This window comes from Martes martes, assembly GCF_963455335.1.
Source record: "Martes martes genome assembly, chromosome: 8".
Taxonomy (NCBI): domain Eukaryota; kingdom Metazoa; phylum Chordata; class Mammalia; order Carnivora; family Mustelidae; genus Martes; species Martes martes.
Genome location: NC_137895.1, coordinates 46,403,972 through 46,430,544, shown reverse-complemented (window position 1 = coordinate 46,430,544; position 26,573 = coordinate 46,403,972). Strand labels below are relative to the sequence as shown.

Sequence of the window (26,573 nt, the reverse complement as noted above, 5' to 3'; positions counted from 1 at the left end):
AATTCAGCCAATCTCATTAGAGCAAAACTGGAAGTTCAGTTCAGATTGTGTAAAGAACCCCCAAAGAGTCAAAATTCATTATGTGACTTTGGACTCATCATTCAGTCCTTTTAGGCATTGGATTCCCCATGAAGAATGAGAGACTTGTATGATATTCGACGAGATCCTGCCCCCCCCTTTTTAAAAGGTTTTATTTATTTATTTGACAGAGAGACACAGTGAGAGGGGGAACACAAGCAGGGGGACTAGGGGAGGGAAAGCAGTCTTCCCGCTGAGCAGGCAGCCCAATGCTGGGCTCGATCCCAGGACACTGGGATCATGACCTGAGCTGAAGGCAAATGCTTAACAAGTGAGCCACCCAGGTGCCCCTTGAGCAGATCTCTTTTAAACCATCCCTTTCCTAGTAGTTGTCTGGCAAGTGCTTTGATTGTCTGTTATTGCCATTCCATTATTCTCTACGGAAATAAAGTTCAAAGACTCAAAGAACACAATAGCTGAGAGAGGGTTTAGAGAGTCAGATGATCATGTCCCAATCACTGAAGCCCAAGATGGAAAACACATCTTATTGGAGTGGTCCTCGAATCCACCTGTGCTCCTAGCCTTATCAGTAGACCAAATAAATACACACACATATGCATCACTAATTTTCAAATGCACGTAGGTACTGTTTTGAATCACAGAATGAAAGTTAATTTATAAGCGTTAACGGCTTCAAAATACAGTTATCAAGTTGAAGTCCATAAAATATTTTACTCTTAAAAAAGGGGGTCCTCATACCAGAAGAGGTTGGGGGACCACAGATATGCCCCATTTCTCCTTTTACATATGTAGACAGAAGGCCTAGAATGGAGTCACACATGGACTTAAGGCAAAGCCAGGATTAGCACCAAGCTTTTTGACCTCTGGTCCAGCGACCTCCAGCACCTCGTACTCTAGTGGCTGCCTGCTTCCTAGTCCCACCAGCCAGCTGCTTGGTCCCAACCGCCTGCTACCTACTTCATCTTTTAATTAAAAATGAAAGCTATGGGAATGAAGGAATGATCCTTTAATGCACTTCTAAATAAAACACTTGTGGGTGCCTTGCACTGAATTTGAACTCCTACTTGGAAAAAAAGAAATCCTAATTTAGTTCAAAATATGCTCAAAAGTATTATTAAAAAGAGAATCACAGACTCGTGGATCTACAGTGAAAACTGTAGCCTCTATTAATAGAAGTTGCCCTAAAGCCAATAAAAATAACATGTTGCCAGAGAATGAGGAATCCACCAAATGGCCTTGTCATTGTTGTTACAATGGAAACATCCATTCAGCATAATACTCATCTCTAAACCAGACCATCTGAATTTATTGCTAAAATGCAGATTTGTGATCTGAGTACAAACTGTCTGCTTTTGTCATGTTGAATAACAGTAATCGGGCATTGTAATTTATTATTATTATTATTTGGAATCAGGTTTTTTATTTTAAAGATTTTATTTATTTATTTGACAGAGAGAGACACAGCAAGAGGGCACACAGGCAGGGGGAGTGGGAGAGGGAGAAGTAGGCTTCCCACTGAGCAGGGAGCCCAATGTGGGGCTTGATCCCAGAGTCCTGGGATCTTGACCTGAGCTGAAGGCAGATGTTTAACGACTGAGCCACCCGGGTGCCCCAAGGAACCCATCCTTCTATGCCGAGGTGCCTGATGCATGTACAGTAATAAGCATTTAGGAAATGTTTGTTGAATGAATACATGCACGCATGATTCAGGAGCACTGCTCTAAGCAGAGACGTTGGGTGCCCCCTCCACAGGACACACGACACAGGAATCAGGCTAAACACTCATCCTAAAAACATCCCACCTCAGGGTCAGCTTCATGGGCTTGTGATGGGCTGGGTCACACTAGCCCCCTCCCCCATGCTAAGAAGGACCTTGCCCTTGGGTTAATGCTCTGCTGTCACTATCTCGAAATACTTAATAATTTTTTTTAACAGGAGCCCCCCATTTTCATATTGCACTGGGCCCTAGTAGCTCATCTCACCCAAGGAATCCTTGTTAGAGCTCTTCTGCTTCCTCTCCATGCCTCTCACCTTCCCAGTGCCCTCAGCTGTCTACCAGTCCTTGCAGAGTCTCAGGTGTGCACAACTTTGGGGCCCTCTCTTCAAGTCCCCTTTGTCAAAACCCAAGTTCCAAATGTATTCCTAATGCATGGAGTTTCATTCACTCTAGCCTCCCCACTCTAACCAGAAAGGACAGATCACCTTGTTTAGACTAAAGAGTTAATAGCTGAGAAAGTATAAGGTGTTACCTTCACCTTCTATCTCCACGTTCAATGAACTTTAAACAAGAATGATTCTTTTCATCAAGGATTGGCTCTCTAATAGCAGTATTTCAGACATTCACCATACACAGATATTTTAGGCATCCTCCATAGACAGATATTTTGGGATGAGGCATCTTGCTATGTTCCTCAAATGATATTCTTAAGGCAACTGCTGACAGTACCACTCTGTCTCTTCATGAAACAGCTCTCATTCATACTTGACATTATTTTCTAAAAATTATGGTCTCATTGCATTTTTTTAATTGGTAAGGCGTTAACAAAAAGATTTGTCTGTCAAGCAGTTTTGCAATAAACATTTTCGGAAAGACTGTTTACTTTCATCTGTGATGACCACACTCTTTGGGTTAGAAATTGGAAGTCCTGGGTTCCAAAGAGGCCTACTTTGCCAGCTTTTTAGCTACATGATCTTGGACAAGTTCCTTGACGATCCTAAATTCTTTGTTTCCTTATTTAAAACAAACAGAGCCAAAGATCACCTCTGTTCCTACTTTTGGGTTCATTTTGGGAGTTAAATGAGACTTGTGAGACATGTGCTTTAAAGGCCATGGCAGGGAGGCCATGATTATGAAATCAACTTCCAAGTGTCAATACTGCATTCTGGAATGTCCGAAGACAGATCCAGGACTGAAGGTGAGGGTGACCACAGGGACAAGGGCTGGGGACAAGGTCTGAGGAACTAATGAAGAATGAATAAGTTACAAGAACAGAGAGGTGGGTGATCAGATTTTCTGGGGCCTGTTTTCTTTTACTGGCATGAGTTCAGGATGTGGTCAAAGGCAGTAATCACCTACACACTGGAATTTTCACAGTGAAATATGACAGGAAAAAAAAATTAGAAACTGAAGCAAGAGGCAAAAGCCTGGGGGAAGAGAAGTTGGATGAGGTGAAGGAAAGGAGGAAGTTTTTCTGTCTTGCTTTTCATAATACCTAGGGGGAGTGCATAGCAGAAGGAAGAGACCCCCCCCCAAAAAAAATCTGTGTTGATCCCGTGAAGGCAGGCAGGCAAAGGAAAGCCGTTTCAAGGAAGGTTTTAAAGAGAGGATCCACTTCATAAACAACAGAAGCAGCTGCTCAGAAAGAATGTATGTAGAAGAGATGTTGATTAATGACTCAGTGAAAATGATTTCCAGACACGTCTTGGCAGTAATTCAAATCCAGGAGGGTAGGGAGCCGTCAGATCAGCAGAGAAGTTTTGGTATGTTTGGAGATCCTATCAGGAATAAAAAGGCAAGCCTTGTGGGGAGACCTTGGTGGTGACGGAAGGCCAAGGCTAAAGTATCTGCTTTAGGAAGTATTTGCTTTAGGAAGGAAGGAGCCGATAGAGGAGGCATTGTGATGGTTTAAAAAATGTACTTGTGATTCCATTTGGAGCTAGAGGACAATCTGGCAGACCTGACAGGGGGATGTGGCTGGGAAGGGGAAGCCAAGGTGGACGTCGGGCTGCAAGAGCAGGTGGGGGAGGTGGGGGATGGGGGGATGGTGAACAGGCAAGATTGAAGAATTAAAAAGCAAAAAAAAAAAAAGAGCAAACCAAACCCATTTTTTCCCCTAGGTGTTGTTCCAAATAGGGTCAGGGATGTTGTTGGTCATCCGGGTTCGGGGTGAGCCTAGACCACGAATGGAGTTTCAGCACTTGCTATAAGAGAGCAGGGCACAGGGGTATGGACCAAAGTCCTCGAGGGTTTGGGGTCCTGTGCAGGAGGCTTGTGTATGGAAGCACAAAGAAGGGGAGATCGAGGTCACTGTGGGAGCAGGTCCAGGCTGACTGGGTGGGGTCCTTTACCCTCCGACGCAAGCCCCACTTCCGGGTGAAGGGAGGCCCCGAGTCTGGAGTGAAAATCCAGACCCTATTCCAGCAGGACAGACAGACAGTCCTGGATGGAAGGACACTAGGACAGTAATTGTAGGAGAAGGAGAAGAGATCACTGGAGGTGATCTTATGTACGGAAAGAAAATATTTTTGGAAGCAGTTACATGTGAGGTATGGAAAGGGGATAAGTGGGAGGGGTAGAGAGAGTATTAGAAACACGGGCTGAGCGTTCTACTAAGTACGTCCTGGAGGTCATCTCATCTCTCTACTGCCGTAGCCCCGAGAGGTACATATAAGAATACGTATTGCTTCCAGTTTATAGATGCGTGTTTAGGTTTCTTGCTACACATATCGAAAAAAACAGTGGGTAAACTTGACCGCATGTTTACTATGTGCCAGGAATTTATAGATTATCTCTTCCTCCTTACAACAATAGCAAGTAGAGACAAGTATGACTTCCATCTTCCAGCCAAGAAAGCCTGGACATGGGGGTGACTTAGAACTTGCTGAAGTCCACACAACCAGGAAAGGGAAGCTGCCATGAGGCTCACCCAGGCCCTGTGTTCCCAGAGGCCACTGGGGTAACTACGGCAATGAACAGCCGCCGCGCAGCCAGTCAAAACAGAGAAAAAGAGACGGAAGATACACCGACAAAGACTTAGAAGCCATTCCTGAAGAAGAGAAAGGACAGCAGGGCCAGGGAAAGGAAGACATCATCTGGACAGAGGGATTTGAAAGTTTAATTTTTGGAGATAGGAGAAAATGTGTTGGTAATTTTAATAACAATGAAGACAATAAGAACGCGGTACACATTAACTGAAGGTTTCCTAGGTGACAGATCCTGTTCTAAGTGGCATATATGAAAGAATAGAGATGAACTGAGTTTTTAGACCAATTCTGTGTCTCTTTTATTGAAACCCCAGGATGTAGCACATAGTAGGTGCTCAATAAATATTTGTTGGATGAATCTTTAAGGGTAACCATCTACACTTTTTGGAAACTTTGGGCTCCAGGGCTGAAGTCCAAAAGACTCAGCTCCCATGGCCTCCTTGTTTTCTCACTCCATAGCATTTATCTGTGTCTGAAATTATCCTGCTTTCTTCTTTCCTTTTTTATTATCTGTCTGTCTCTCTCTCTGCATGAGCATGTAAACCCTGGGAGAGCCAAGACTCACTCATCTTGTTCAGTGCTATACTTGTAGCGTCCAGAACAATGCCTTGGGCATAGGAGGCAATTAATAACCATTTGCTGCATGAATGAAAGAAGAGAACCCACTATTTCAGCCTTTCCAAAAAACTCCTGAATTGCAGAGCAGAGAGGCTGGCTGCCCAGTAATGAGGATGTGGCATCTTTTCCTGTGCCTGTTTTCAAAGAGCATCTGTTTACTTTCTCCATCACCGACTCAACTGAGAGGCTTAGTTGTGGAGGAGGGAAGATGAGAAGTTTCTGGTTTGCTTTGTTTTCAACACAGATAAACACAGATCATCACAAAGAAGATTGAACCATCTCTGTATGAAAACAACTCTTCCACCTCACACCCATTAGGATGGCTACCATTAAACAACAACAACAAACACGAAATAACAAGTGTTGGCAAAGGTGTAGAGGACTTGGAACCCTTGTGCCCTACTGTGGAAGGCAGCATGGTGGTTCCTCAAAAAATTAGAGAGAATTCCTGTATGATCCAGCAATCTCATTTCTGGGTATATATCTAAAAGGATCTCAACCGCTATTTGTACGCCCACATGCATGATGGGATTATTCACTATAGCCAAAAGGTGGAAGCAACCAAGTTATCTATTGATGGATGAAGGGATTAAAAACAATATGATCTATACACAAAGGGAATATTATTCAGCCTTAAAAAGTAAGGACAGTCTGACACATGCCACCACATGGACAAATCTTGAGGATATTATGTGAGGGAAAATCCCAGGGTCCCAGGGGCCGGAGGGAACAGGAAACTGTTTAAAGGGAATAGAGTTTTGCCAGATGAAAGGAGCTCTGGAGACTGGCCGCACCATACGTGAAGATACTTAACACCACTAAACTAAACTGTACTGTTAACAATGGTTAAGATAGTAAATTTTTTTATGTGCATCTTTTCCAATTAAAAGTAGAAGATTAAAAAAAAAGATGACTCTTGTTTGTGTGACATATGCCTCATTTTATACAACCAAGATCCTAAAGTGAATGATTCAGCGAAGTCACATGAAAATGCAGAGTAAATAAAAAGGAAGAGGGTGTAAGACAAAGAGGGAACAGTATCACCATAAAGAACCTGTATTAGAGATGAGGAGGGATTAAACATAAGCTTTTGGTTTTGTACTCTTTTTTTTTTTTTAAGATTTTATTTATTTACTTGAGAGAGAGAGCACGTGCACACGAGCGGAGTTGGGGGAGGGCAGAGCGAGAGGGAGAAGCATCCTCCTTGCCGAGCAGGGAGCCCGACGCGGGGCTCGATCCCAGAACCCTGAGACATGACCTGAGTTGAAGGCTGACGCTTAACCGACTGAGCCACCCAGGTGCTCCTGGTTTTGCATTTTTGATGGTTGGTGTTGCAAATAACACTTTCTTTAATGGTTTTTTAATGTAAGGTATACCTCAGCATTTTACACAGATCTCTCTAGAGATTTAAGACTTCGAAGCCTGTGAGGGTTATGAAGTCAGGCTGATCAGATCATGGCGCTCTGATGTGACATCTCTGGTCCCCAGTCCCGCAGACACTCACCTGTCCACACGAAGCTGGCAGACAATGCTTAGTGCATCGACAACTCCTTCTTCTTTCAACTGTCGACAGCCAATGGATGTAGCAATAAAACACCCCGTTCTACCTATCCCTGCACTGGAAAGAAAAGACAAAGAATAAAAAGGTGGAGGAAAAGTAGAAAACACAGAATATATTCTTTTATTTATTTATTTAGGTTTTTGAACAATTTAAAAAAATTTTTATTTATTTTTAAAATTTCTTTTCAGTATTCCAGAATTCATTGGGTTTTTGAAAATTTTAATTCCAGGATGATATTCATCTCTGGGGCACAAGATAGAGATTGGACAATTCCATACAACACCCAGTGCTCCTCGCAACCAGCGTACTCCTTAACCCCCATTGCCTATCTCACCCACCTCCCCCCCATGCCTCCCCAAGAGAAAAGATAGTCTTTCAAAAGGGCACATCTAATTCTGAAACAGCAAACCAGGCTTAGCAACAACAATGACAAAAGCTCTCAGGCCCAGATGACACACCTGGCCCAGAGCAGCGCTTAAACTTTGATCTGTCATTGAGTTACTTGCCGCAGGGAGAGTTGGGTGGAGGGAGAAAGGAGAAAAAGCCACTGTAATTATTCTACAAAGAATAATGCAGACCTGAATTTAGGGAAGGTATAGGCACTAGAAAGGAGGAGAAAGACTTAGACCCATCACAAATGTGAATCTGGGGGACGGGAAGAAAGGTACTGCCTATGAGACAAAGGGAGAATTCTAGAAGAAGGGCTGATTTGGGTGCGGGGCAGGTTGTTTTCGGATATACTGATGTTGAAGATTCCAGTGAGGGACTGAAGATTCAGCTGGGTTTGGGAGAAGGATGTGGCCAGAAGCACAATTTTCTGAGTCATTTATATCCAGGTGATAGTTGAATAGAAACGCTATCCTATCCATCCAGGAGTCCTGGAGGGGTTTGCTCATTCATCTGCCCTGGATGGTAAGTCATCACCTTAACAAGCCCTTTAACTCTCCCTCCCCATCCCTCCTCCCTCTCCCTCTCCTCCCACCCCTCAGCAATTTCAACCACTAATAGCCTTTATGCAAATTTCTCTCAAATTTCCATATAAATTCCCTAAGTTTCTTCTAAACTCTAGATTAGCATTCTATCTCTTAGCTGGAACTCTTGATGTTACTATTTTGCACTGGCTTCAGTTCAATGTATCTAAATTCAGTGTATCTAAAACAGAATTAATTATCTTTTCCCTCAATGGTATTACCAGTTAGCCACAAGTTTTCCAGCCTAGAAATCTTGGAGCCATCTCCAACATCTCCCCACTTTCACCTCCCACATCCAATCTGTTACCAATTCTTATATTTTCCACCTCTACTGAAGCTTCTGGGATCCATGCTTTCTTTTCTATAAACTGTGCTCACGTTTTCGACATCTCCTTACTTCATGGTTAGCAGTGATCTCATTATGGTTGCCAAGTCTTGAGTCTCTTCCTGGACTAATTCATGATATACACAGCTGCTAGGTTCATCTTTCTAAAATAGGGATCTGATGATATTACTCTCTACTCAAAGACTGTAGATGCCTCCCAGTAGTTATGGGTAGTGTCTGAACTCTCCTCTATGGTGTCCGTGACCTTGCGTAATACGAATGGGACTAACTTTCAAGCTTTTGGTCTTTCTACTATCCTCCTTGTATCCTTTGTGCCATTTTTGTCATCTACATTAATCACTGCAAAAAATAGCTTTTATTTTCCAACTTTCCTTTCTGTGTTAATGATATTCCTTCCGTCAGAAACGCTCTCATCACCAGCCTTTAAAACCACAAACATTGGTCATTTCTTAAGATCCTGCTCGACATTATTCCAACTCTTAGAAGCTTTCTTCAGTCCTCATGATTTGAATTAATAGTTTCCTTCTCGGCACTCAAATAGCATTTGTTTCTTCTATCTGGCACTTGTTTCTTTTCTTTCTTTCTTTTTCTTTTCTTTTTTTTAAAGATTTTATGTATTCATTTGAGAGACAGAGAGAGCACAAACAGGGGAAGAGGTAGAGAGAAAAGCAGACTCTCCACCTCGCCGAGCATGAGCGGATGCAGGGCTTGATCCAGGGACCTGGAGTTCAGGACCTGAGCCGAAGTCAGATGCTTAACCATCTGAGCCACCCAGGAGTCCCTTTGCACTTGTTTCTTACTGAATGGGAGTGCAGAAGAATTCAGAGATGGAAGAGGTCCCTTTTAGTTGAAGAGTCTATAAAGAGTTTGTTTCACTAAAGAGATAGGATTTGAACTGTACCCTAAACGACGGGCATTTTGGTCATCGTGAATGAGAGGGATATTGCATGTATGAGAATGCTGTAAAGAAAGAATTGCTGCCGAGCAGGATATATGATGTGCAATAGTGACTAGACTAGCTTGGCATGAAGAGAAAGTTACCTTAAAGAAATGGTGGGAAACAAGACTGGGCAAGCACACTGGGGCCTAAAAGGATCTTATAGGGAAAGCTAAGAGATTTGGACTTCGTCCTCTAAAACAGTTGTGCTTTCCTTTTTGCTGTTGTTGTTGAGAATTTGATAAAACTTAGGACTTCATTGACCCCTGTAGTTTATCCATAGGCCCAGGGTTAAGATCTTTTGCTCTAGGCAATGGGGTGCCATTGAGAAGTGCTGCGGAGGAATTCCAAATGATGAAGGAGGATTTGGGGAACATCAGGCAAGAGAAGTGGATGGGGTAGCCTGCGCTGGGGGTGGGGCACGGGGAAGTGGGGTGTGTTTGTGCAATTAGCCGACTACTTCTAAAATACATGGATGAGGTCATTAGGGCCTGAACTTGGGTGGTTGGACAGGAAGTGATGATTATGGGAGAAGCTTTGAAGGGAAAGCCAATCTGGTGACTGATTAGATACTGAGGCTGGAGTTGAGAGAAGGGCCAAAGATAACTGGCAACATTAGATGTTGAGTGCTTGGAAAAAAGCTACTCTTATTCTTAGAAATAGTCATCAGCAAGGGAACTGGTTTTATAGGGGAAACAGCTCGTTCATTTTAGATATCCTGAGTGTTTTATGATTTTGGGTGGAGGACAGTTCCAGCCCTAAAACATGACCCATTAGGCTGTCTTTCCTCACCCCCAGGCAAAGTTTAGGATAAGGCCTAATGCTAGAAACTGGATAATGACTCCTTTGGATATATAGATATACAGTGAATTTTACTCTTAATTAAATCACAAAGGTTCAAGGAAGAGGGAGGCTAAAGTCACAATGTTAATTATATTTTATTTGTTAAAAGTATCATCAAAGCTATCTTGCAAGGTTTATGAGTTTAAACAAAGCAACATAAATTACTTTGACAAAGTACAAAGGATAAATTAATGGCTGGTTATATAAATTACTTTAAAGCGATTTGCTTTCGTTTGAGCACACTAAAAGGAAAAGGGGAAGGAGGTATCGGTTATGAGAGGAGAGTTTTAAGCTAGATGTTAAGGAAGGGACTCACCTCGGACATCTGTGGCTTTTATCTGCCTAACCTTCAATACCCCACGTTCTGGTAACTATACTTTGTTCTCCTTTTGGTGAACTACCACTTACCCACTTCCCCCTTCATACATTTATTTCCACCTGTTTTTTTTTTTAATGAAATCACTTTCAAAATAGCTGACTGGTTTTTACCACGTTTGATAGACTAACACGTGTTCTCAAGATACCATCTCAAGATACCATTCAAGTATGGTTCAATAAAAAAGCCATTGACAATTTTTAAAAAACGTGCCATACCTCCCATCAAAGAGCCTGAGGAGACTAAACAAATCGATGTATGTTTCAAGGTCGAGGGCTGAATAAAATCTCCTGTTCCCTGAGCAATGGATGTAAAAGTGCTGTTTTCTCTACTGTGTTATCGTTGTTTGCTGAAATGACCTGATACTACCCGACTTCATTTCTACCACGTAGCATCTCAATCAAAAATCAAATATGAGGAAGTGAGCCAATTTTAGTAAATATTGAATTTACCAACAGAGTCACAACCAGGAAGCACCACCCAGCCTCCACCCGTTCGATGGCTTTACGGAGGATGGACCGTTGCTTCGGCAGGAAGGACAGCTCATCCCTTACCTGCAGTGGACGACCACAGGCCCCCGGCCCGTGGAAGCAAGTCTGTCTTCTTCGACATCCAGCATGAGCTGTAGAAGAGGCTGAGCACTGTCTGGAGTCTTGTGATCGGGCCATGAGGTGTACCAGTAATGCTTCACATGCTGGGTGTGACTTCCTTGCTGAAAATAGCAAGAGCCACCAAATGCCTCATTTACTTGTGGAACTAAAAATCATCCGAACCACAATACTGAATGCCTTCTATCACTCCCAGCTTGCTGGCAACTTACTTCTGGATGGAAAAAAGACATCTAGGAGATTGCTGAAGCGCCCTTTTCTACCTTGAGAAAACATGGCTATGCGTACTATGAGATCTTGCCTCTATTCAATAAGGAATAGATATTTACAACTGAAAAGGCATGTGAAACCTACACTATCTGCACGTTTGTGATTTATTGTAATAAACAGAACGGCCGTCACAAAGGAAGCCAAGAGGGAATTGGAATACAGTGTGCTTCCTGCTCTTTGAACATTCCTGACAAGTGATGATAAACATATGAACCCACCTAGGAACACTTGATTTTATACTTGGCCCCTACACTTGACTTCTTTCTTTTTTTTTTTTTTTAAAGATTTTTTTTTATTTGACAGAGAGAGATCACAAGTAGGCAGAGAGGCAGGCAGAGCAAGAGAGAGGGGGAAGCAGGCTCCCTGCTGAGCAGAGAGCCCAACGCAAGGCTCGATCCCAGGACCCTGAGATCATGACCTGAGCCGAAGGCAGAGGCTTAACCCACTGAGCCACCCAGGTGCCCCTACACTTGACTTTCTACATTCATCCCAAATTGCAGTTTATAGCAGCAGTGAGGAGTCCCAGGAGTAAAGGAGCTATTAGGAAGGAGTCACTAAATGAGACAAGCTTTGAGAGAGGGTCCATGCACATCACCATGTAACCCGGTGCCCAATGTGGGGGGCCCGACACGGAGTAGGCACTCAAGGGTATGTGTTGAAAAGGGTGCCTTCCTATCTCGAATTTCCCTCTAAAACCCTCAGTGAAGCTCTGCCTCTCCTCTCTGTGATGCTTCTGTTCCAGCAGTGAGGCTCTAGACGGGGTTGAGATCTTTGAGATGATTGTTCTCTAGAAGCAAAAATAATACCATGGCAATGTTCCTCATATCTGCTGCCCGTGATTTCAATAAGATAACTTTTGTATGATGTAATGTGGTCTGGGGAAAGTCCCCATAAATAACTGTAACTCCACGTTTGGGAAGATCTCATCAACACTTCAGGCTTGTCTTGGCTCCCACAGCCACCCACAAACACAGATTTTCTCTTTCAAGGTTTCTAGGCCTTACTAAAAGCTGCTTAAACCAAAGGCACGTTAAAAAACAATAACCATCACCAAAAAACAACACCCCCCCCAATCGTGATAAAATCTCCAGTATAAACCTTTAGTTAAAGGCATTTGAAAGGTTAAATCAGGAATGTTTTGCTTATAGAAATTAGAAGATCACAACATCCTACTTAGTGAATTTCCTTAATGCCTACTTGTATTAAATTAATTATTCTACATACTAAGAGTAGCTGACAACAAAGAAATACATGAGGGGATGCTTATCATTTCTCTTTGATCTTGACATTATTTTTTAAAATCAAATCTGTAGTACTTCTTAGGATAAATAATTTCGGAGGAGAAATGTAATCCTGTCATATCATCCACTTTGTAGACAGCGACAGCTACATAATCTTACCTTTAAGACAAGGTTTCGAACAGTGTAGTTGTCACATTCATTTACATTGATGACCAGAACCTCAACTTTCCCATATATTCCTCTCTTTTCTGGCCAGTAAAGTACACATTTCTGGGAGAGGAGAAAAAAAGAACACAGCAGATAGTAATGATTTCACTGGCCTTTGAGTACTTTTCATTGACATAACTCAATAGTTTTTATTTAATTAATTCTAAAAATATCAAGTATCAATTTTACAAGGCTTAGAAATGTACTAAAAACCACTGAATTATACACATTAAACAAGTGACTTTTATGGTATGTAAATTATATCTCAATAACATTTTAAAAATGAAGTATCAATTTTTACATGTGCCTGTCAAACACTATTGTTACTAATCCCATACAAAAAGGGGGAAAAATTTCCCAAAATCTGAAATGAATAATCTTCGACAAAACAGGAAAAAATATTCAGTGGAAAAAAGACAGTCTCTTCAATAAATGGTGCTGGGAAAATTGGACAGCCATATGTAGAAGAATGAAACTCGACCATTCTCTTATACCACACACAAAGATAAACTCGAAATGGATAAAAGACCTCAATGTGAAACAGGAATCCATCAAAATCCTAGAGGAAAACATAAGCAGTAACCTCTTCGACATTGGCCACTGCAACTTCTTTCAAGATATATCTCAAAGGCAAAGGAAACAAAATGAACTTTTGGGACTTCATCAAGATCAAAAGCTTCTGCACAGCTAAGGAAACAGTCAACAAAACAAAGAGGAAACCCACAGAATGGGAGAAGATATTCACAAATGACACTACAGACAAAGGGCTGATATCCAAGATCTACAAAGAACTCCTCAAACTCAACACACATGAAATAGATAATCACGTCAAAAAATGGGCAGAAGACATGAACAGACACTTCTCCAAAGAAGATATACAAATGGCTAACAGACACATGAAAAAATGTTAATCATCATCAGTCATCAGGGAAATTCAAATCAAAACCACACTGAGATACCACCTTATACCAGTTAGAATGGCCAAAGTTAACAAGACAGTAAACAACATGTTTTGGAGAAGATGTGGAGAAAGGGGAACCCTCTTACACTGTTGGTGGGAATGCAAGTTGGTGCAGTCACTTTGGAAAAGTGTGGGGACTCCTTAAGAAATTAAAAATAGAGCTACCCTGTGACTCTGCAATTGCACTACTGGGTAGTTACCCCAAAGATACAGATGTAGTGAAAAGAAGGGCCATCTGTACCCCAATGTTCATAGCAGCAATGGCCACAATCGCCAAACTGTGGAAAGAACCAAGATGCCCTTTAACAGATGAATGGATAAAGAAGACGTGGTCCGTATATATTATGGAGTATTATGCCTCCGTCAGAAAGGATGAATACCCAACTTTTGTAGCAACATGGACGGGACTGGAAGAGATTATGCTGAGTGAAATAAGTCAAACAGAGAGAGTCAACTATCATATGGTTTCACTTACTTGTGGAGCATAAGGAATAACACGGAGGACACTAGGAGATGGAGAGGAAAAGTGAGTTGGGGGAAATCGGAGGGGGAGAAGAACCATGAAAGGAACTCTGACAAACAAACTGAGGATTTTGGAGGGGAGGGGGCTGGGAGGATGGGTGAGCCTGGTGGTGGTTATTACGGAGGGCACTTATTGCACGGAGCACTGGGTGTGGGGCATAAACAATGAATTTTGGAACACTGAAAAAAAATTAAATTAAAAAAAAAGAAAAAGAAAAGAAAAAAAAAACCCGAAATGAAGAACTAAAGTGAGAAATTAAGAATTAAGAGATTAAAAAATCTAAGTATTAGACTTTATCATGTAATGGAATAAAAGGATTTTTTTTCACAATGATTGGGCCAAGTCACATTTGCTTGCTCCATCCAGTTGAAACATCTAATAAATCTGTAATGTGTTAGATGCCAGAGAACGAAGGTTCCCTAGTAGGTAAAGAGGATGTAATGACCATTAACACACTTATGGTATTACATTTTTCAGGACTGATGGTCTCATCACTGATAGAGTCAATTAAAATAAATGTATAACAAAATTATTAAAAAAGCATTTTTTATAGCGGATCCTCTTTGAAGGATTTAACAAGAATAATAATAATTATATTGCAACCATGGCATTATTAACATGGTAGTTAAGGTGCAGGCTTTGGAGCTATAGAACATAGGTCCAAATTCTGGTTTTGCCACTTAGGATTAGCTGAGAATCTGTAAGAAAGACACTTAATCTCTGTGGCCTCAGTTAACTCATCACTTACTACATGAAAAGCACTCAGGACAAAGCCAGACATACAGTAAGCACCTAAAACACATTGTTCTTCTCGTTGTTCCAATTTTAGGTGTTGGATCTAAATGATTCAATCATTACTTCATTATACATTAGATCATACATTAAATATTATATAATTATTATATCCAAGCTACATTATTAAAAGAAAAATACAAAATGAGATTCAAGCATACATACAGGCTCATAATATATATTATTTTGCCTTTTAAATAGCTACCAAAAAACCCTATGAATTCTGACTACATATCTCAATGATTAAGAAAGGGAAGTGTAAAATTTGATATTTTATTTTAAGTGCCCAGAGAAGCAATGTTACCTTTAGAAATATTGTTTAAACAGAACTTATCATTTTCTTACAAACACACTTGCACATTTATAGAGAAATTCCTTCACATTTAGAGAGAAATTGCCTTTGGTCAGGAACTTTCAGTCCTTAGGGCACTTGTTTTTTGACATCCAAGGTCAAAGGCATAAGACCACACTTGGAAAAAATTCAGAACTTACAGATTCAAAAGAGCAGCAAAAGAAAGAATCACATACGTACAGAACTGATGGAAAAGACATGTAAAGTATCAGAAACATACCTCGGGGAGTCTATCATGCTAAGTACTAGCCCCCCTACATTCTAGAGCCAGGATGGAATCCCTGTTTCTTTCATCCATTACAATAAAAACACATTTGCATCCTCTGAGTTCCTGGTCCTTTTCCAAACAAAGTAAATCATTTTCACCTCTATTTACATGCCACCCCACACCCAAGACCGGCAGGCAATCAGGCTGAAGGCATAACTCTGGCTGACATAACATTAACATTAAGGAAAAAAACCCTTTTACAAATAAAGCAATTTATTTCTCTCCTCATTTACCAGTGCCAAGTGTCTCAAATTTCCCAGGTTTGTTAAAGAGAATCATACTAACCAATTTGCCTGGTTTCTTTCAATGAAGCATCAATTATTTCGCTGGGAGACCCGAGCTATTGTGTATCTTAAAACCCATGCCTCCTGGATGAATCCAAGAAGAGTGACAAAGAATCTTGAAAAAGGTATTGAACAAAGAAAGAGGCATTCAGCGGTCCAGCAGTCTGGCATACGTGCCCCATTGTCCCGATGAGCCCCGGAGCAGCAGGCCCCTCTTTGGGAAGGTGGCTCTTGAAACCGGTAGGAAAAAGCTGCAAGGCAGGAGCTCAAAGCCTGCACCCTGACTCTTAACAATACTCGAACAGGCTTGTGCACCTACTTGATAAATGGAAGCGCGGCTCGGTTCTCTCTCAAGCTTGCCGGGGCCCTCTTGAATGTTTTTCTTGACTCTTTACCAAAAATGCAATTGGCAGTCGGCTCCCAGTAGACAATGCAATGTGACTTGTTCATTCAAACAACCCTTAATTAGCATCCCATCTCCTTTCCGAGATACAATAGCTTATTTTTACACACTGAATACATTTTTCCCCCTTTTAGGAGCACATAGAAAAAGAGACCAGATAAGTGTGGGTGCTTTTGAATGTGAGGTGGGGGAGAGCTGCAAATGCAGTTGTTTAAAGAGCACAAGTTCATGTTCGAATTATTTTTGTGAACAGCTTTTTAGGGGTTCTTTATTACAGCGCTAACAATGATCTGAAAGACAGAAAATGCAAGGAAGGAAAATGCTCTCTTACAGATAATATTGTGAAACCCCACTAATTGTAGGTAATTCAAAAAAGCATGCTATCTCGCAGAATATAACCCCAAATTATCACTATTCTTTGCTAACTGGGTTGATCCTTCCAGCGAAATTATCTATTAATTCCAAAAATTCATAATTTGGAGGAAAAAGAGGTTTTCAGAGGCTCATGCGTCTCTTGTACAAACAAGTAATTAGTGAACCCTGACTGTAAAGATTCTGGTCATCAACCAATTCTTCATAATTAGTGGTTTATTATTGCAAAGCAATGCAAACTCCTATATTTTTTGGATCTTTCTTTTTTTTTTCTTCAACCGTCCCTCTCACTTCCACCATATTGGGGCTATTTGTGTACAGGGAGGAAGGAGGTCCAGCTAGTAGTTTAGTTGCCTGGGGAAAAAAAAATCTATTTTTAAGTTACTTTCTTTTTGAATTCTATGCGTTTAAAATAAAAAAGATTTTGCTCTCTGAGCTAAAGACACATGTCATCACATAGACAGAGGATCTAAAATAAAAAGAAGACGGTCAGTTTTATTTGGGTTCCATTAGCACGTGAGAGGTATAGGATGGGTCAGATTGTTCCAACTAAATATTACCAACGCAGGTGCAGCGATTTATTATTACAATTATTACTATTACTATTATTATTATTATTATTTATCATGTGACAGCAGAGGAAACGGAAGTTCAGGTGTTCTGGTAGGGGGCTCTGGAAAAATTCCCTTGGGAACTAAAACTCTCACTGCCAATATCATTTTAAAAATTTAACTTTCTATCTTTGATATCCATTGTCTCTGAACCAACCCACCTTTGCCACGGCATTCACCAGAGGCTTTCCTTCCCTGTGTGTAGGAGGCTGGTGCTCATGCAACACAGTATTCTCAGGCCACTCTCCTACTCAGCTCAGTACTTCTGTTACTATCTGCCGAGCTGTATGTGTTCGCCAGTGGGAACTCATAGTCAAATCTTCTTATGGCAATTGTAACTCATTAGCGAAGCCCAGTAATTTAATTCTACATAAATTAATGAAACAGGAAGGTGCAGAGAAAAAGGGAATTGTTCTAGGAAATAATTGTATAAGTTAAGTAAGTTTTTCATTGGGAAAAAAAGGACTCAGTAGAAAAAACTGTAGTCAAATCAGGTACAGGTGACAATGATAAAAGTTAGAACAAATTTTAAAAATCTACACAGGATTCTGCATGCATAATTCCTTTATAAACTTTTCTGTGTTCTCTCTCATTATAAAGAAACTGAAATGGGAAATTTTGATTTATGTATAATTTTATAAATTTAAAATAAATTTTGATTTGATGTATAAAGGGCATGATTTACATAAGCTGTATGATCTAGAACTCTAGCCTCGGACTAACACTAACAAAACCAAACAAACAGAGTCCTATGAAAAAAATGAAAAATTGTAGTGTGAACAAATGCACATGTCTTAAGATAAAATAAAGCATTAGAGTCTTGTTATTGTTTTTGTGATTTTTTTCCCACTAACTTTTTTTGCTAGTTGTGCCAAATAAGAGGGTTCCTAACTATAGTTAGAAGTAAAGCAGGCTACAACAATTGAATAAAACCTAACAAATTAAAAATTAAGGTGTGGTTATATTTGGAATATAAGCATATCTGAAAGGACAGGTGAGTAATTTGGCTTGAGAGATATGAGCCTCTGAATTTTGGGCCACCCTTAATTGCTTGGGCAGTACAAGCATAGGAAATGGGAATGAGAGATTAGTTGTCCAGCATTGCTAGGCAGTGTTAGGCCAGGCTGCCTCTCTAAGATATTATAATAGCTAATTCTGGTCCTCCAAGAAAGCTGAAAGCCGGTCCACGGGCTCTGCTGTCTATCTGCCAGGCTGGCCTTCAACATTACCTTCCTTGACCTTGTCTGGACAGACAGCTGGTTCTGAGACTTGGTTTACTTGTTTTGTTTTGTTTTGTTTTTTTGTTGTTTTTTTCATTCTTGGTACAGGCATACCTCATTGTATTGAGCTTCACTTTACGTGCTTTGTAGATCCTGCATTTTCTACAAATTGAAGGTCTGTGGCAAGCCTGCCCGGAGACTCCTCTCCTTCCTGGAGTTTATCGGCACCATTTTTCCAACAGTTTTTGCTCGCTTCATGTCTTCATGTCCCATTTTGGTAATTCTCACATCTTTTCAAATTTTTTCATTATTATTACATTCCTTAAAGGTGATCTGTGATCAGTGATCTTTGGTGTTCCTATTGTCATTGTTTTGGGGTTCCATGAACTATGCCTTTCTAAGACCATGAACTAAATTGTTACGTGGGTGAGTTCTTAGTGCTCCACTGAGTGGCCATTGTCTGTGTCTCTCCGTCTCCCAGGGCTTCCCTATCCCCTGAGACACAACAGTATCCCAGCGAGGTCAGTTAATAACCCTACAATGGCCTCTTGGTGTCCATGTGAACGAAGAGTCATAAGTCTCTCGCTTTCAGTCAAAACTAGTAATGATGGAGCTTCGTGAGGAAGGTACATGGAAAGTTGAGACAGGCTGAAAGCTAGGCCTCCTGAGCATTTGCCACGTTGTGAATGCAGGGGAAAATTCGTGAAGGAAATTAAAAGTGCCACACCAGTGAACACATGAATGGTAAGAAAGAGTAAAAACCCTATTGGTGATATGAGAATGCTGGGATTATTAAATAAGAGCTTGGCAATTAGTCATTTATTTATTAGAAAGTAGAAAGGTTCATGAAAATATAAAGCCTGGGAATTTCTAAAGATAACTCCAACTTCATTTTTGGGGGAGGAAATGATTTTTGTCTATTTCAAACAATGACGCTCAACACAATTGAAAGTTGGCACATTTTTGGTAAACAGCATTTTCCTGGTAGTGTGAAGCTTACTGCATATTTCTTTTGAGCCAAGCTTCTCAGTATCATTTTGATCTACAAAACATCAAAGTTTCCTCTATGGAGTTATATTTACATCATGGAGGGTCTGGACAGAAAGGAATTTTTAATTTTAATTTAATGAGTAAGGCATGCTACTCAGATCGAAAGAATGTTGCTAAATGTGGTGTGAGTTCTGGGTCATCACTGTCTCTCATCCCTTGCTAGGTCTGTTCTTCTGTTTTTTGGCTTCTATGGCTGCTACTGAGAAGCCATTTGTTAGTTACTCTGTTGTTAAAATCATCTCTGTAGTGTTTTTTATTTTCCTAGTTGTATCTAGTTGTGGATTTATTTTTACTTACTAGCCTAGAATTTATGGTGATTCTCAAATTTGACAGCTCGTGTTTTTTATCCCTTCTGGAAAATCTCTGGCCACTATTTCCTCAAATATTGCTTCTTTTCTTATGTTCTCTTTGTTCTTCTTCTAAAATGTTCATTTTATATACATTGGACATTTACATACTGCCCTCTAGGTCTTAAACTTTCTTTCATATTTTTGGTCATTTCAGTCTTCTGGGTAATTTCTTTAGCTCTATTTGCAATTTGGTCATTATTTTTACTCAGCTGTGTCTGGCCTGTTATCACACCTGTCTAATGAGGTGTTCTTTTTAAATTTTAATATCTCTATAATATTTATTTCTAGGACTCTTTGGTTTGTTTTTACATTTTCCTAGTCTTTTTTGGCAGTAATTTGTTCCCCTGTCAAGTTTTTAATCTTATATTTTGTGTGCTTAATTATATAAAAAAAAGCATGTATTTATAGTTTCTATTATTTTCATTTCTTGTAGGTCTACTTTACCTACTTGTTGTTGCTTCTGATTTTTCGTTATGTTGTTTATTTACTTGTGTTGTCTCATAATTTTGACTTGTGAGCTTATGTTTGGCTGGGCTATTTCTGTTGAAATTCTCTGACGTAAATCCCGAGAGCGTATGTATCCAGAAAGCTTTTACCTTTGTTTCTGTAAAGTGCCACAGAGTGTTATCAATCAGGATTACTTTCTATATTAATTGTTTGACTTGGCGTTTCCTGGTTTTCGAATGGTGAGTACCAGAGAGACCCTTTTTATCTATTCCACAAGAAGACCAGACTTAGATGGACTGATTTCCTGTTACAGTCCTATTTTGGAAGGCAGGTTTATTTTTGTGGTTCACCTTTTTACTGAAGGCACAGCCTTTGCAGGAGCTCTCTCTGTAGAAGGTCTTCATTCCAGCTCCTGGCTCCTGCAAACCCAAGGCTTTGTCTCCAGTTCTTGTATTGTCATTAAAGCACAAGTAAGCCATAATTCTCTGGCTTTATGCCTTTTATTCAGTTTTTGACTGCTGGGATTTTTCCCCCCCAAGCTCTGTTAGGCATGCTATTTTTATTTTACTATTTTATCTGAAAAACATCAAAGTTTCCACTTTAGTATTATATTTACATCATGGAAGCTCTGGGCAAAAAGGAATTTTTAATTTTAATAATGAGTAGTATAGTCTACTCAGATCTAGGAAATGTTACTATATTCTATTTTATACTTCATGCTATTTTAAATTTTATCTAGTATGACTAGTTTTGTGATGGGAGGTTTTTCAGATTATCCTAGCCTATTTGTATGCAGGAATGTATATATACAGAGAATACACTTTAAACTTGAACAGTCTGTTTTGAGTAGGTAAAATAAAGGCAAAGTGTCATGGATATTAAACAACTATGCAGGAATTATCAGTGCCCTGATGTGTTGATATATTGATATGGGTGAAACAGCTGAGAATATTAGAGGCTATTTTTATTATGCCACCTCAGGTTTTCATATAAGATTCATAGAAATATATTTATCTAGTAAGCTATATAGCTAGTTAAGTATATAGCTTCATCTACTGGCCCAAAATACACTTTTTTCTAGGATAGATTCAGGGGAAAAAATCCTTTATCTATTGTAGCAAAAATGAAAGAGGGCAACAAGCTTTACAAAACTTAAAAATTGCTGCTTGTGAGCCTGGATTTTCTTGATTAGTGCAAGATTATAGTATACTTAAGAGTTATAACTCACCAGAAAGGCGTAAGGGAAAGCTCAGTTATCTTAAACCCTTATTATCATCGTGAGGCTCTGATACAGTAATTTTGATAAGGAAGCAAACACAAATGCTAACTAAAATCAGACTGTAAATTATTCCAATAAGATGTCCTAAAATGTAAGCAGTACGTAGCACCCTTTGGGAATTACAAAATTCTGTTTTTATGATGTAAAGGACTGAATGAATGTTTTGTAAGCTAGACCCTTAGGAAAGACTGCTAGTATGGAAATGGAACCTAAATTTATCTCCTTGGATTTCTTATTACGAAGATATTGAAAAATTTGCTTGGCTTTTGTAACTTCCTTCAAATCTTTCTTTCTAATCTCCCTTGCTTAGGGGGCTTCATTCCTCCCACCCTATATAATACAAAAGCATATTCCTCCCTTCTCATCCCTCCTTCAGCTCAGTACACCCAATCTCCTTATCCTACCTACCTTGTTCCCCCTATACAATTTATTCTTTCTAACTGCTATGGTTTTATGAATTTATTATGTTTATTGTTTTTTAATCTGTCTTCCCCATTAGAAAGTTAAAATCTACCAATGGCAGACATCTCTGTGTGTTTTGTTTACTAATATATTACCAACAACTAAAGTAGTATCTGTCATACAATAAGTACTCAAAAATTGAGATATGTATGAGTGATTTTTTAAAAATTTCCCTGCTTATAAATAAGAGTGATAATGCAGAGCCCCTCATTTCCTTACAGAGATATGTGGGATATGTGAGATACATGTATGTCAAGTGTATTGATTCTTCTGATAGAAAGCTGCCACTCATACAATGACAACAATGACCATTCTCAGAAGCATGAAGTGGACTTGTCTTTAAATTTCCATCTTCAACGTGTAGTTAAGTACAAGGCAATTTTCCTTATAGAATAGCTCTTCCATAGCAACAGAAAATTTATAATGTTCACTACTTGGGGAAAGGTCATACCTCATTTTTTTCTTTGAGTTTTGTGATCATGACAATCACAGGACTGTCTTCCTGCCAAACCATCTGCCAGAAATCATTCACGGTGTTGATCATGGGGCCCTGTGTGGCAATGAATGCTTTCTCTTTGCCGCTGTAGCCCTGGTGTGAGTAAAGAGACAAAAATATTGGATTTGAAATTCATGCCTTGCACTGAAAGTTTAGAACAAGTTCAGAACAAAATGGTCCAAAAACAGCACACGCGTTCACGGCTTCACTTATTCTAGCACAATCCATCTGGCTGTTCTCCCAGGTCAAGCACGGCACACAGTAGGGAGGGCCATGATGCCCGGTTCTCACCAGAGCACCCCCCCAGCACCCAGAGCTGCAGCCAGAGACACACAGGAAAGGGAGGCTCAAGGTAAAGGACCCGCTACCAATGTCGATTATGACTAAACAAACAAGAAAGTTTGCTAGTAACCAATTTAAATCAAAATTAATCCAATCTGAGGGGAAAACAACCCCCAACAATTCCATATAGTAAGTCAACATGCTCATCAGAAAGATATTTTTATTTACTTACTTACCCGAATATAATTAGCATTAATGTAGGTGCTCAAAGAATCAGTTACATTTTTTGGTCTCAAACACACTCTGCTGAGGGGATCTAATGAAGAAAACAAGAAGGAATGCTTTAGACAAATCTACTCTTTTTAAAGTTCCTTAGAACACTGATAACTGTACATAGCACACTTGTTAATTTATATACTGACCATCTGGCTTGTGTCAATGTTTGTTGCTGATGTGTCTGTGTGTCTGTCTTTTGATACAGCTGTGTGCACTGAGGGACAATTGGGCGCATCTTGGTCCCTGTCCCTTAACACAAATCTTGCCCATAAGCTTGAGATAATGAGTTTACTCATCATGCTATTTTTTGTGGGTTTCTGATTCTTGACCCCATTTCTTATTTATGCTCCTTTTTCTGTTCTTTGGGATTTGGAATTTGTACCAGATTTTCTTACTCACTTCACACTTCTCTTCTGTCCAATAAAAACACTTGGTCTGGCTCGAATCCCCTCTCCCTAAAAAAGCTGTCTTTAGTTACCATTTGTCCACCTACAGCAGGAAAATCTGGTATTAGGTAGATTGTTATAGTGCTAAGAACATTATCTTAACTCTTCAAATCACTTTCCATCAAGAAGTTAAAAGGCTCTTTGCAAACCACGGTGTTATGGAAAATATGGTAGTTATTTCTACCAATGTTTATATAAATGAATTAAGGCCAAATCGTCCCTTTATGATTTCTTTAGTCTGACGCACTCTGAGCCTCTTAAAGATAAAGAGAGATTTTTTCATTTTATCCAAGACTCAGTGTCTAGGACGGTGCTGATATGAATAGCAGACATTCAATATTTGTTTATTGCATTGATTTAGATGGTTAAAAAATGTTCCATTATCTAAGAAGTCAGTTCTAGGCATTCCTCTCTAGTAATTGTTTTATTACTGTTTTTCACTAGACAGGTAAACTTGAGAGAGTTTATCATACCCACTGTTCCTACCTCCACCTCTGCAATTCAGTCCTCCTTGTGTACACCCCAGTCTATCCTAACCTTAGTTTAATGCAGAGACTCCTCTTACTGATGCCACCAATGACTCTTGTTGAGCTAAACCAAATAAGCCTATTGCGCTACTTTTTTTATGTTTTATTTTAATATTTACCATCTTATATTTTAAGTGCTTCAATTTTTACCTGTTCTCAATGGATTGTACTGAACCCCTTGAAGGAAAGAATTATATTTAATTAACTCTTTTTTTTTTTTAAACTAACTTTTGTATCCTTTGTGATTTCTACCTGGTATGTGGTTCATAGAGTGCTTAATATCAGAATTCATTTCTATTAGAGTTGAAACACTATTTTTGACTTTCTAGATTCCTTTTGTTAGCAAAGGGGACTGGAAAATTTTTTATCCCTTTTCAGTATCCACGATTAGAAGTTTCCACAAGAGCCCTATACCAGTGAGACTTGAAAAGAAGCCCACTCCCTTCAGTTTTCATAATGCCTACCATGTATACGATTTATTGAGAACTCAGCCCTATAAACTGCCTAGAAGCAGGTTCCCTGTCAAGCTAAATTTAGTTTGGAAATTGGTAGTTTGTAAGACTTCCAAGTATTTAGAGGTTTCCAAAAACGTTTTAAACAAGAATGCACCATAGGACTGAGTAAGGGAAAACTGTCACTTTAATTAAAGCCTTTTAGCCTTTTTAATGTTAGATTAGACTAATAAAAAAGCTGATGATTAAAAAAAAATCCAAAACTTTACCATTATCATTATTATTTTCATATTACTGTTATAAATGTATTCATTTTATGCATTTTAAATCAATTGTGTATTTTAAGTCTATATTTTGGTCAAATTCACCTTTTTTCAGGACAGATATTTCTGGACTATATGTTAAATATTTAGCATGCATTCCTACATCTAGGAAGAGGCAATAACAATCCCAACACTGAGCAATTTTTCTTCCCTCTCCTCTGCTCTTCCCCTTTTCCCTCCCTTCCCCCTTCCTCTCTTATTCCTTCTCTTTCTTCTGCTCTCCTTCCTGTTTCTTTTTTCTTCTCAACAAATTATTGAACACGTATAGATTTAGTGTATGGAACACACGAAATTTCCCCATCTGGCCTCTTCAAAATACCTCTGGCAATTTAACTCTTTCTATTTAACAGACAAAATGGTACCTGGATCCTGATATCCTTTAATTTTTTTTTAAAGATTTTTTAATTTATTTGAGAGACAGAGAGTGTGTGAGGGGGAGGGGCAAAGGGAGAGGGAGAACGAAACTCAAGTAGACTCCACACTAGGCATGGAGCCCCCAACAGTGGGCTCGATCTAACAACCACGAGATCACAACCTGAGCCAAAACCAAGAGTCAGACCTTTAACCGACTGCATGACACGGGCACCAATTGCCATCCTATCAGATTTCGTCAAAGGTTATTCTGTTCCAATGATTTCTGCTCTGGGCAGAAAAGCATTTGAGGTTTGGAGTCAAGAGGAGAAGCTATTAGATGAAAGAAGGGCTTATACTGCTAGTGTATCCCTGGGCATAGGCAGAGGATGAGAGGAATAGCATAGTTTCTCTAGATGAATTCAAGATAAGTGGGAAATAGGAGGGAAGGAAGGGACTTGACTCCACCTTCAAGGTGACTGGGAGTCACTTTCAGTTTGTTGCAGGAGAGAGAGAAGACTCCAGGCTTGCATTATCCAATATGGCGCCACTAGCCACATGTAGCTAACGTTAAGTTAATGAAAATAAAATAAAACTTAAAAATCAGTTCCTCAGGTGCACTGGCTAAACTTCATATGCTCCATTGTTACACATAGCTAATGGCCATCATATTGGAGATACAGAGCGTTTCCATCACTGTACAGGGTTTTGACAGTGCTGATCTTAGCAATGCAAGATGGCGATTATATGGAAACTCCCTTTTTAAAATCCATGTGAAAAATGTAAGAGATAAAAGGGCACTTAAATAGTCTGCTTTTGAAACTGTAAAGTTTTCTTTCCCCATGAATGTTACTATTTTCTGGAATTGGTTGTGGGGTTAATGATTAATGCATCTTCAGTTAGGTGGTGGGAAAGGAGAAACTAACATTAGATGGGGGCTCACTAGTAGTGGGAACCTCTCTTTTCACATATGATTACTTAATTCTCTCCACAGCCCTATGTAGCAATATTATTATCACTATCTTTAGGGATGAAGAAAGGATGGCGCAGAAAGATTAAGTTGTCTTCCATAAACTATGAATGCTCCTGCCAGGGTAGGGAGGCAAGTCTAACTCCAATATTTTGTTTGAGCCATACAACTTGTTGCCTTAATGAGTGGCTTGCTTATTTGCATATCTACTCTGTTCTGGGCACTTAATAGAACAGGAAACATAAGTAAGAAATATTAGCAGGTTTTAGATTTTTAAATATGAAGTGATGGCCAAAGGAATTAGGGTTTAATTAATAGAGTTCTTTGATTTCATCTATATTGTTTTATATTTCTA

At 39.6% G+C, this 26,573-nt stretch overlaps 1 protein-coding gene across 1 annotated transcript in view; it reads right to left on the bottom strand.

Annotated features, from left to right (window-relative positions):
- PTPRR (protein tyrosine phosphatase receptor type R) overlaps window positions 1-26,573 on the bottom strand; it is a 241,700-nt gene that overhangs the window by 10,601 nt on the left and 204,526 nt on the right. Inside the window, exons 9-13 of the mRNA XM_080811874.1 lie at window positions 23,110-23,189; window positions 22,547-22,684; window positions 12,674-12,784; window positions 10,950-11,107; window positions 6,866-6,979 (exon numbers count right to left, since the gene is read on the bottom strand). Of these exons, the coding sequence (XP_080668000.1) occupies window positions 6,866-6,979; window positions 10,950-11,107; window positions 12,674-12,784; window positions 22,547-22,684; window positions 23,110-23,189 (601 nt within the window). The remainder of the gene's footprint in view (window positions 1-6,865; window positions 6,980-10,949; window positions 11,108-12,673; window positions 12,785-22,546; window positions 22,685-23,109; window positions 23,190-26,573) is intronic.